At 43.7% G+C, this 12,909-nt stretch overlaps 1 protein-coding gene across 1 annotated transcript; it reads left to right on the plus strand.

Moving 5' to 3' along the window:
- The first annotated feature begins 1,573 nt into the window (after nt 1-1,573).
- Nucleotides 1,574-11,589, plus strand: LOC117350035 (mamu class II histocompatibility antigen, DR alpha chain-like). Its single transcript, XM_033923926.1, has 5 exons — nt 1,574-1,733; nt 6,109-6,354; nt 9,166-9,447; nt 10,012-10,176; nt 10,602-11,589. Exons 1-4 carry the CDS (start codon nt 1,652-1,654, stop codon nt 10,152-10,154), a joined length of 753 nt encoding a protein of 250 aa, XP_033779817.1. The 5' UTR covers nt 1,574-1,651; the 3' UTR covers nt 10,155-10,176; nt 10,602-11,589.
- The last annotated feature ends 1,320 nt before the right edge of the window (nt 11,590-12,909 follow it).

Consider the following 12,909-nt stretch of genomic DNA (forward strand, 5'->3'; position numbering starts at 1 on the left):
TAGGCAAATGGTCGTTTGGATTTTCATACAGGTCGTAGGTTTGCAGCTGATTTCCTGGGCACGATGGACCACTGGTCTGACCCAGCAGCGGCAATTCTTAGGTTCTAAATACAATGTCTTAAACTTTTTCAGCTCCCGGCACACTAAACGGAGCAAATATTTTGTCACTCAGAGAATAGTTAAGCTCTGGAATGTGTTGCCAGAGGTTGTGATAAAAACAGATAGCGTAGCTGGTTTTTAAGAAAGGTTTGGACAAGTTCCTGGAGGAAAAGTCCCTAAGTCTGTTATTGAGAAAGACATGAGGGAAGCCACTGCTTGCCTTGGATCGGTAGCATGGAATGTTGTTGCTCTTTGGGTTTCAGTCACCTGATTGGCCACTGTGAGGACGGGCTACTGGGTTTGATGGATTAGTCCGACCCAGTAAAGGCTATTCTCATGTGAGCCAAGCATAGGGCAATCAAGCCACTGTGACATCACTGATGAGGTTGGTTCTGAGGCATTGTGGAATGAGGCATTATGACATCACAATCTCAGCTCTGGAATGTTGCTTTCATTGGGGGTTCTGGAATCTTGCTATTCTTTGACATGCTGGAATGCTGCTACTCCTTGGGTTTTGGCCAGGCACTAGTGACCTGGATTGGCCACTATGAGAACAGGCTACTAAGCTTGACGGACCATTGGTCTGACCCAGTAAGGCAGTGGTCTCAAACTCAAACCCTTTGCAGGGCCACATTTTGGATTTGCCGGTACTTGGAGGGCCTCAGAAAAAAATAGTTAATGTCTTATTAAAGAAATTACAATTTTGCATGAGGTAAAACTCTTTATAGTTTATAAATCTTTCCTTTTGGCTAAGCCTTAATAATAATATTGTCATTTATAGCTAAAGAGACATATGATCAAGAAACTGTTTTAATTTACTTTTGTGATTATGATAAACATACTGAGGGCCTCAAAATAGGACCTGGCGGCCCGCATGTGGCCCCCGGGCCGCGTGTTTGAGACCACTGCAGTAAGGCTACTCATGGGTTTTTTTGTAGATGACGGCAGAAAAAGACCTTGATGGTCCATACAGTCTGCCCAACAAGATAAAAGTGTTAGTATTGGCCATGATATATGCCTACCTGATTTGCAACTCTATCTCATATCATATTTTGGAAAAACTGGACTGGCTGTGGCGGGCAAGGCCTGCATTTTTATATCTCTGATCATTCCCCACCCATCCAACTGCCCCCATGCTAGGCAAACTTGACTTTCTACCTTGAGACCCCCCCCCCACCCCGAAATTAAACTCCAGGTGCCTTAAACCCCCCAACAATCATGCTCCTCCTCCTCTCAGAATAAGTTGGGTAAACTGGTTCATGCCGTGGTAAAGTGTGCCAAGCTTAAAGCACCTGGTTACATCTGTGGCTCACTTCAAGCGCTGGAATTTGTAGCAGCCAAGAGACCTCGGACTGGTCTGTCCAGGGCTCCGAGTCAGTTTCTTCACCTGGTAACTTGAGCGTCACGTGCAGAGAATATTCTGATTGGGTAGCGTCTCCAGGCCGAACCAATCAGAGACGAGTTCAGGAGTGAGTGGCGCGGGGTGGGCAGCAGTGGGATCAGTGAAGGCTGCGATCGTTCGCCAAGAAGGTCCCTGGACCAGAGAGCAGCAATGGCAGGGAGCAGAGCGGGTGCAATGCCTGTCCTGGGTCTGATCGCCCTCATCTGGGTGCAGGGGAGCAGCACGGTGGAAGGTGAGCGACTCTGAGGAGGAGTAAGAGAGTTATACCCAGGCAGTTAGATTAATTTCTGATGTATTTCCTATAACATCCAGACGGTTTAGGAGCTAACTTTTTAAAATGATTGTGGGTGCTAAACCCCACCTGGATTACTCCTGCCTGGAAGCAGTGAAGGTATTTGGGGGGCGAAACACCCACAGTGCACTTACACTTATTACACATTAAAGAGAAAGATATTAAGGGGGGGGGATCTGAAGTAGAAAAAATAAATGTGAGTAATTCTTCATTGCAAATAACAGCAGTTGAAGTGGGTCTGATACCCTGGACTTGTTTCAAATTCTCATCAATCAGATTCAGCTAATGTTGTTGGCATGATATTGTTACATATGGAATACCCTAGATCAGGGGGTGGCCACACTTTTGGGGCTTTTAAAATGACCAAGTCAAAATGATCTACCAACAATAAAATTTTGAAAACACAAAGCACACTGTACGCAGAGAAAATGTGAATTATCATTCCTATTCTGGGTTTTTTTTCAAAGAGGTCAAGGCAGATGACTTTATTTCATGGGACCTCAGTAACAACCGTACAAAAATAGACAAATATACCCCCCTCTCTTTTTACTAAACCACGATAGCGTTTGCCCCGCTGCTCTTGATGTTCATAGGCTCCCTGCGCTAAAAACTGGGGGGTCTTTTCCAGATAAGCCCCGCCACTAATGCAAAAAGTGCACGGGCAAAAACTTAAGCCACGCCACCTTATAAATTATTAAACTATTGAAGCCCTCCGAGGAAATTATTAACATGATTTGAATAATGACTTGGGGGGCATGGTGTTAGCTAAAACTGTGGCGGGGGTTAACTTTTTGGCGGGGCTTATCTGGAAAAGATCCAAAACCGCTATTGTGGTTTAGTAAAAGGGAGCCATAGTGCAAAATATAGACAGCAGATATAAATTCTCAAAACGGACACATTTTGATCACTTAATTGAAAATAAAATCATTTTTCCGACCGTTGTTGTCTGGTGATTTCATGAGTCTTTGGTTGCACTTTCTTCTTCTGACTATGCATCCAATATTTCTTCCCTTCTTTCAGCCTCCTGTATGCTTCCTCTCCTCCAGACCTCATTCCCTCCACCAACTTTTTCTTCCTCTCTCCCTGCCCCCTCCCCTTTCTTACTTTCTCCCTGCCCCCTTCTTTCTTTCTGTCTGTCTTTCTTTCTCCCTGCCCCCTTCTTTCTTTCTGTCTTTCTCCCTGTTTCCCTTCTTTCTTTCTATCTCCCTGTCCCCCCTTTCTTTCTTTGTTTCCCTTTCTTTCTGTCTCCCTGACCCCCATTCTTTCTTTGTTTCCCTTCTTTCTGTCACCCTGCCTAACCCCCTTTCTTTCTTTGTCTTTCTTTCTCCCTGCCCTCCCCAAGCCAATGAGGAGTGTGTGGCGCAGTGGTTGGATCTACAGCCTCAGCACCCTGGGGTTGTGGGTTCAAACCCCGCGCTGCTCCTTGTGACCCTGGGCAAGTCACTTAATCCTCCATAGCCCCAGGTACGTTAGATAGATTGTGAGCCCACCGGGACAGAGAGGGAAAAATGCTTGAGTACCTGATTGTAAAAACCGCTTAGATAACCTTGATAGGCGGTATATAAAATCCTAATAAACTTAAACTTAAACCCACTGCCGAGTTGTGAGCTCTCCCTGCTTCCCGACGCAGTAAACAGAATTGAGGGGGGGGGGGAAAGCTGGTCAGCCCGGTGCTTCTGTTTACCGCCCAGGATGGGCTCCGCGATTGACCTGCGTTGCCTTTGCGATCTACTGGTTGATCACGATTGACCTTTTGGGCACCCCTGCCCTAGAGAATTAACCAAATAGTAACACAGTAAAGTAATTTAATCTAATACTGTATATGCTTTCCAACTTCCACCCTGTTGCTTTTCCCATGGGCATCAGCAGAGGGGTGTCATAAGAATAGCCTTACTGGGTCAGACCAATGGTCCATCAAGCCCAGTAGCCCGTTCTTATGGTGGCCAACCCAGGTCACTAGTACCTGGCCAAAACCCAGAGAGTAGCAACATTCCATTCTACTGATCCAGGGCAAGCAGTGTCTTTCTCGATAACAGACTATGGACTTTTCCTTCAGGAACTTGTCCAAACCTTTCTTAAAACCAGCTACGCTATCCGCTCTTACCACATCCTCTGGCAACACGTTCCAGAGCTTATTCTCTTGTATTGATTTTAAAAGTATTTCCCTGTAACTTCGAGTGTCCCCAGTCTTTAATTTTTGATGGAGTGAAAAATCGATCCACTTGTACCCGTTCTACTCCACTTAGGATTTTGTAGACTTCAATCATATCTCCCCTCAACCCTCTCTTTTCCAAGCTGAAGAGCCCTAACCTTTTTAATCTTTCCTCATACGAGAGGAGTTGCATCCCCTTTACCATCTTAGTCGCTCTTCTTTGAACCTTTTCTAGCGCCACTATATCTTTCTTGAGATAAGGAGACCAGAAATGAACGCAATAATCCAGATGAGGTCGCACTATGGAGTGATAAAGGGGCATTATAACATTCTTAGTCTTGTTAACCATCCTTTTTTTTTAATAATTCCTAGCATCCTGCTTGTTTTTTTTGGCCGCTGCCGCACATTGGGCGGAAGGTTTCATCATATTGTCTACAATGATACCCAGATCCTTTTCTTGGGCGCTCATCCTCAAGGTGGACCCTAGCATCCGGTAACAGTGATTCAGGTTATTCTTCCCAATGTGCATCACTTTGCATTTGTCCACATTAAATTTCATCTGCCATTTGGACACCCAGTCTTCCAATTTCCTCAGGTCCGTCTGCAATTTTTCACAATCCACATGTGTTTTAACAGCTTTGAACAGTTTAGTGTCATCTGCAAATTTAATCACCTCACTTATCATTCCAATTTCCAGATCATTTATAAATAAGTTAAATAGCACCGGTCCCAGTACAGATCCCTGTGGCACTCCACTATTTACCCTTCTCCATTGAGAAAAATGGCCATTTAACCCTACCCTTTGTTTCTGTCCAATAACCAATTTTTAATCCACATTTGAACATTGTCACTTATCCATGACTCTTTAATTTTCTCATGAGCCTCTAATAAGGAACTTTATCAAAAGCTGTCTGAAGATCTAGATACACTATATCAACCGGCTCACCTTAATCCACATTTATTCACATCTTCAAAGAAGTCCAGCAAATTGGTGAGACAAGATCTCCCTCAGCTGAACCCATGCTGACTCCGTCTCATTAAATCATGTTTGTCTACGTTTTCCACAATTTTATTTTTTATACTTGTTTCTACCATTTTGCCCGCCATGGAATGTTCCTATCCTTTAGGGTTGTAGAATCTTGCTTACTCTTTGAGGTTCTGGAATGCTGCTACTATTTGGGTTTCTGCCATGTACTTGTGTTCTGGATTGGCCACTGTTGGAAACCATTAGTCTCACCCCAGTATGACTTGTTTTATATTTAAATATGGGCCCACTGTAATTTTATAAGGGGGGGCGTAGTTGTAAATTCCAAGTTTTATTTAAAGTTGATAAAACGCTTATATAAAATTTTCAAAGTGATCTGTATCAATAAAAACACATAGGTAGAACATATAATAGACAAAACAAGATGGCATGGCAAATGGGAAGACCTACCATTTTTAAAAGAAAAGAACAAGTAGTGGGAAAAACATCAGGGATGGGGGGTCGTTGGTAAATGGTAAAGTACCTGCCTATTTGGTGGTATTTCAGACATGTCATAATGCATGCATGTGACCACATATAGCTAAAACTTTGTAAGCTATTGCTACTAATTACACTTCTCCCTCGTTATTCGCGGGGGATAGGGGCAGAGCCGGACCGCGAATGGCGAAAAACCGCGAATATCCAGCTCTGACCCATCCCCACCTCCCTGGCACCTTCCCAGCCTTACCTGGTAGTCTGGCGGGCTTTCGGGGCAGGAACGATCTTCTTACGCTCCTGCCCCGTGCAGATCGCCATGAGGAAATGGCTGTAGGTAGTTCCCGTCGTAGTATCGAGAGACTACGGGAACTCACAGCAGCCATTTCCTCACGGCGATCTGCATGGGGCAGGAGTGTAGGAAGATCGCTCCTATCCTGAAAGCCTGCTAGACCACCAGGTAAGGTAGGGAAGGCACCAGGGAGGTCAAAAATATGTTTTTTTTAAAATTTTCCCCCTCCCCAGAAAAAAATCGCGATTATGTGAAATCGCGAGTGCAGAAACCGCGAATGGGGAGGGGGAAGTGTAGTTGATTCTCTCTGTATATAGTATGTGAATTGTTATTGTCCACTTGTAGAACTGTAAATTCTGCCATTCAAAGAGAACACCAGTTACAGGTAAGCAACTAATTTCTCTCTTTGCAGTGGGGCACATGCTACTACAGTCAGAGATGGTTCAGACACGGAACCCAACCGGGGAGTTCATGTTTGAGTTTGACAAGGATGAGATCTTTTACGTGGATCTGGAGAAGAAGCAAACAGTCTGGAGGCTCCCACAGTTTGCAGAGTTCACTTCCTTTGAGGCAGCTGCAGCACTTGGGAACCTGGCTGTGGATAAATTCAATCTAGGCATTTGGATAGAGAGGTCCAAAAATACTTCAGCCATTCCTGGTAAGAACGTCTATCTCATCCTACACCACCGTGAATATTCACTAAGAGTACCAAGCAGATAAAAGAGGAGGAGATGTGGTATGTTTTCATATCTGTGATGTTTATTCAATTTTCTACCGGGAGAAACCAACAAGACTGCAGACTGTGTACAAGATGCAGGCAAAATTTATGTGTCAAAATTAAAATGCAAAAATTAATATAAATAAAACCCTTTTACCAGTCAGGAGACCCGACACGGTCCGTGTTTCGGACAAACCTTCGTCAGGGGTCCATGGTAAATAAGGTCTAAAACATACCACAGAAAAGTTGAAGATAACAACAAAATGCCTTTATGTTAAGTTTGCCGAGAATCACTGATAGAAGTAAAGCGTCTCAAAAAGTGTTTCTCGGCAAACTTAACATAAAGGCATTTTGTTGTTATCTTCAACTTTTCTGTGGTATGTTTTAGACCTTATTTACCATGGACCCCTGACGAAGGTTTGTCCGAAACACGGACCGTGTCGGGTCCCCTGATTGGTAAAAGGGTTTTATTTATATTATTTTTTGCATTTTATTTTTGACACATAAATTTTGCCTGCATCTTGTACACAGTCTGCAGTCTAGTTGGTTTCTCCCGGTTGGTATTTTTTCTGCAGACCAAGTTGGACTTTCTTCTTGTTTCTGTTATTCAATTTTCTATACCATTCTCCCAGGGGAGCTCAGAACGGTTTACATGAATTTATTCAGATACTCAAGCATATACGACCTCTGGAAAAATACAGGACCCTCAACATTTTTATAAATAACCCCAAAATGTCCTATTGCAGCAGAAACTTCAGTCTGAAATTTGAGACATTTTTGAGTACTTTATTTTGAAGCTCCACCGCATCGAACTGGCAAAACAGTTGAGCTCTTAATGAATGAAACCCCCAGATTCACCGAGCCAACCGTTCAGTGGCATGGAAGATTTTGTGAATGGGTCAAGGTTGAAGGAAGACACTTTGAACCCAATTTATGAATTAACTGAGGGGGAAAAAAAAAGACAATCAGATTAGTGTATTTTCAAAGATCATACTTGGGGAACAAATAATGGTAAAAAGCGGCCTCTTTGTGCCTAGACCATTTTTACCGCATTGTTAAAATAGCCAATTTTCCAGTTTTTCATATTAATGGTCATGTGCTAATTTTCCCATTAGCACGTGAGCCTCTCTACAAGTGCACCTTCTGTTTTGTAAGCAGCAGAGACTTGTACGCTAAACCTATGCTAATCAGCGCATGCCAATGTCCATGCGCTAACCAATTACAACACACCCTACTCTTCACTTCCAGCACTAAAAATAATATTTTACACATCCTAAAATTACTGCTTCAGCACTCTTCGTGGCAAGTCATTTTTTGCTGCGGTAAACGTTTAAACAATTTTGAAACTATTTAACCCTTTCAGGACCATAAGGATCGTAGGCCAATTTTTGTGGTTTTGACGACATTTTTATGGTAAAAAGGGCTTGCAGATGCCAAAAAATTGATTTTTTTTGTGAAATATCATTATTTTTTTTTTTTAAAATCACACTTCTGGCTTATGGACAGTGTGGCAAGTGAATCTTCTCGTCAATCTGGCAACGACGCTAATGAATGAATGTCGGAACCAGTTTGTTTACATAAAGGCAGTATCATATGGAATCCGTACATATCAAATTTAGAACTGTAGACTATCCCAATCAAAATTTATAGGATTTTAAAGTTATGGGACAAATATGTCCCTTGGTCCTGAAAGGGTTAAGGAGTCCCTTCTTTTTCGGACACCATGTATATACGTATATACATGAGGCCAGGTTTTCAGCCTCTGCTTTGAAAATCAGCCTTTAAATCTTCACTTAACTGGCTATACCACTTTGAAAACTGACCTCTCCGTATAATGTCATCCTTTAAAGGAACACCTTTCCCCCCATAATATTGTCTGATTCAGAATAGAATACAATGGTACCTCGGTTTATGAGTGCACAGGTTTGCGAGTGTTTTGCAAGACGAGCAAAACATTTGCAAAATCGGTGCCTCGGAAACCGAGCATGGCTCGATTTACGAGCACCCCCCGCCACAATCCGACCCCCCCCCCACCACAATTGGGCACACCCCCCTGCCACGATCCAACCCCCCCCCCCCCCCCCGACACAATTGGGCACCCCCCCCCCCCCCGCCGCTTCTTACCCTCATCTGGGCACTCTTGAAAATCGGCCTTCTCCTCTGCTGGGCCTTGAGTATGCTCAGATGCTCAAGGCCCAGCAGAGGAGGAAGCCGATTTTCAAGAGTGCCCAGATGAGGATAAGAAGCGGCGAGGGGGGGTGCCAATTATGTTGGGGGGATGTCGGATCGTGGCGGGGGGCGGATCGTGGCGGGGGGGTCCCAATCGTGTCGGGGGGGGGCGGATCGTGGTGGAGGGGGTACCGGTTCGAGGCAAGGGGGGTACCGGATCGCAGGGGGGGGGGGTCTTCGAGGGGAGCAATGCCGGTTCTCCGGGGGGGGGAAACGCATTTTGGATTACAAGCCTGCTCCTGGAACGGATTATGCTCGTAATCCAAGGTACCACTGTAATTCTTTTTTAAGTCAAGGAAATTTTATTATTATTTCAGAGACTACACAAAACAAATCTTAAAAGAGCCATAATAATAAAAATAGTTTAAAAAAATATGTCTTTTTCAGAAGTTGCTAAGTGATGCAGGCAGATCTGTTTAAATATCTTACTGTGTGAAATGTGCAGATAATTTTTAAAGGTAGGAGCCATTTGACTGAAGTGAGAAATGTCTCATGTTTCTCTATTTTATTTTCCCTCAACAGTTCCTCCAGAGGTGTCTGTGTTTTCTAGGTATCCCGTTGAGCTGGGGGAGCCCAACGTATTAATTTGTTTCATGAACAAATTCTTCCCTCCCTCAATCAATGTCACATGGTACAAAAACAAAATGCCTGTTGTTGAGGGAGTCCAAGAGACCGATTTCTACCCCCGAGAAGATGGTTCGTTCAGGAAGTTTCACTACTTGACTTTTATCCCCAATGAGGAAGACATCTACACCTGCTCTGTGGATCACTGGGGACTGGAACAGACAATGAATAAAAAATGGGGTAAGTTTTGAAAACCAGGAGCAACTCACAAAACAAAACAGAACCATAGAATTGTGGAGACATGAAGGCCAGATAAAGACCATATGGCCCATCCAGTCTGCCTATCCATTCCAACTACTATCCCTTCCGGAGATTCTGTGTAATTGTACCAAGCTTTTTTTTTTTAAAATTCAAATACACTTGTCACCTCCACCAGGAGGCTGTTCCACACATTCACCACCTTTTCCGTGAAAAAGTATTTTCTGAGGTTACTTATCTGTCCCCTTTCACCTTCATCCTATGCCCCCCCTAATTCCAGAGTTTGCCACAGAAGTATTTAAATGTCTGTATCGTATCTTCCGTCTTCTGCTGCCCCCCAAAGTGTACGTATTGAGATCTTGAAGTCTGTCCCCTTGCACTTTATGATGAAAACCACTGACCGTTTTAGTAGCCATTCACCGGACCGACTGCATGAAGGAAAGCAGACAGAATATTATGTATCTAATTCCCTTACAGATGCTAAGATTTCCTCCCTGCAGTGAAAAAGAGAGGGGAGATGTTATTTACTGTGGTTCTATTCTGTAGATGCAGAGGTCGCTTCCCAACCCTCTGAAACTTCAGAAACACTGGTTTGTGCCCTGGGACTGGCTTTCGGGATCATTGGGATGATTGTAGGAACCATCCTTACAATCAAAGGGATGAGACGGAACGGAGAACAGAGGAGATGAGTCCGCTGAAGAGGTGGAAAGTGTAAGTGGGAATTGTTACTGTAGACACAAAAATGTAAAATTTGGGAACACGAACAGGTCTGGATTACCAGACAGTAGGGTTGGATTGGCCATATGGACAACTGGGCAGTGCCTGAGGGCCCAGAGTAGTTGGAGGGCCCAGCACTTCCTGCCAGCTCTCTGCCGCTAAACTCGTGGCCTGCTCTCAACTTGCGCTGCCCCTTCCTACTTCAGCAAGGGTGGGACACGGAGAGCAGGCCGTGAGTTCAGCTGAAGCGACCGCTGGGGGAATCTCTTTCTAAAACCCTTTGAAAATTGACCTGAAGGAAATCTGGCTAAAATAAAACAAAAAAAACCCCATAGGTCTTATCAGAATCAAATTAACTGTCTCCAATCTCTTCCTCCAGTTTTTAACGTTATCTGCATTTTGTCTCTGCTTTTTTTCAGAATAACTTTTTTCAAGATATTAGAACGCCTGTGTGCATATACTGTCTTATGTTCTCTGAAGAAACCTGTTTGGACCTGTCAGTGCTAACTGCATGGCTCACACCAAAACAGTTTGGAAATGACTCTGCTGATAACTGTATAAAAGTAACACTTTTTTTGAACATAATTTACTGCTGGTTATATTTTTAGCTTGAGTAGATTTTATCTCGTGCTGTAGAGTCAGAAGTAATTTTGAGTGGAGTCGGTAAAAATGTACCGACTCTTGACTCCAGATTCAAAATGAAAAACATCATTATAATATATTGTAAATTTGTCATTTTATAATAGATATATAAATAATATATCTATCTATCTCAGTACTTTAGATCCAGAACAAAAACTTTTAAAGTCTAATAGGATTTGGAGTCGGGGGGGGGGGGGGGGGCAAAATCTGGTGCACGAATTCCGCAGCCCTCGTTTTATCAGATACAATGAAAAGTCCATTTTTCTATCTTATAAGATTTGATCTCTCTACGTATTTTCCCCATGACAGAAGTTGAACCAGACCCTGGTTTAGAAGTTGAATGTTTGAGAGTAGAGGAGGGCAGTGTCCTGTGTATAAACGTGGGCAGGGAGATTAGGTATCTTGCGGCATGGGGCGACATTATAAAGAAAAGCATCACCCCCCCTGCCCTGAAAGCTTGTGAAAGATCTCTTGTGATTAGTAAAAGAGTCACGTCTGGATAAGGACATGCTCGTCCTGCTCCCTGATCACGTGTGTACTTCACAAGCGTTGCATTCATCAAAATACAACAAGTTTGAGGTGAAGCACCCGTCTGCAAAGAAATAACTGGGCTTGTGATCCTGTATTGTACTGCAGCATTAACGGACCAATTGGGTGCCCAAATTTACCCTTAGTGGGCAAATTTGTGAGCATAGTTTATAAAATAGTGTTGACTGTGCACGTACCTTAATTTAATAACTGCTAATTGGCGTTAATGACCAATTAGCTATAATTGGTTTTAATTGGCAGTAATTAGCAGTTCCATGTTAATTACTGTTAGTTGTCAATAGAAACATAGAAAATGACGGCAGAAAAGGGCCATAGCCCATCACGTCTGCCCACTCCAACAACCCTCCCCCAATCTACACTCTATCAATCGTCCCCAAGCTGCCCTCCTCTATGCTACCCTCGTAGGGATCCGACGTGGGCATCCCATTTATTCTTAAAATCTTGTATGCTGCTGGCTACGATCACCTGCTCCGGGAGCTCGTTCCAATAGTCCACCACTCTTTCAGTGAAGAAGTACTTCCTGGTATCCCCATGAAATTTCCCCCCCCCCTGATTTTCAGCGGATGTCCCCTTGTGGACGAGGGTCCTTTTAGAAGGAAAACGTCATCTTCCACCTCTATGCGACCAGTGATGTACTTAAATGTCTCTATCATATCTCCCCTCTCCCTACGTTCTTCGAGAGAGTATAGCCGCAACTTGTGCAGCCTGTCATCATGCGAGAAATCCTTGAGCCCCAGGATCATCCTGGTGGCCATTCGCTGAACCGACTCAACTCTCAGCACATCCTTACGGTAGTGTGGCCTCCACACAGTACTCCAGATGAGGTCTGTACAATGGCATAATGACCTTTGGCTTCCGGCTAACAAAGCTTGCACAAAAGTCATTGCATGCAACTGCAGGGGTATGTGGATTTGGGAGGGGCGGAGTGTGCCTAGTAGGAGCACATGTACATGCTTAGCTGCTTACGATGGCGTAACTGAACATTCGCTCCAGTCTATAACAGAAGTGACGCATTTGAGCTTAGCAAGTTCTAGTCCGACTCTCAACTTTTAGGCAGCCTTTATAGATTTATCCCCCCCCTCCAACAAAAAAAGCATTTGATAGTACCCTTATTGCAATCCTAGAGAACCAATAAATGACAAAGATTCTGTTAAAAGCAATATTTATTTGTTCCGCTGATGTGGCTTTGCTGACATTTTCCACAATAAAATGTGTACAGGGCAATTGGATTGCTTCACATGATCTACCGTAAATTTACGTAGATCAGAACAAAGCATTTACATCAGAAGCGGGTTTTTTGCTTTCTTAAAACATTTGTGAATCGGGAACTTGCGCCAAGGAACACTGGATCTGTTTGAAGAGAAATCCCGCTTAGCATAGCAGCCAGCTTGGGGGGTCAGTTTGATCTCATTTAGCAGCCAGGCCAGGCCTGGTGTGTAGAAGGATGGGGGTGGGGGCATAAATCCATTGAGTATACTTTGTGATTCTTTTACCGCCGCTGTTTTTGAAAAAACTAATAAAAATTAAAAAAAGAAA

This window comes from Geotrypetes seraphini, chromosome 16 (assembly GCF_902459505.1).
Source record: "Geotrypetes seraphini chromosome 16, aGeoSer1.1, whole genome shotgun sequence".
Taxonomy (NCBI): Eukaryota; Metazoa; Chordata; class Amphibia; order Gymnophiona; family Dermophiidae; genus Geotrypetes; species Geotrypetes seraphini.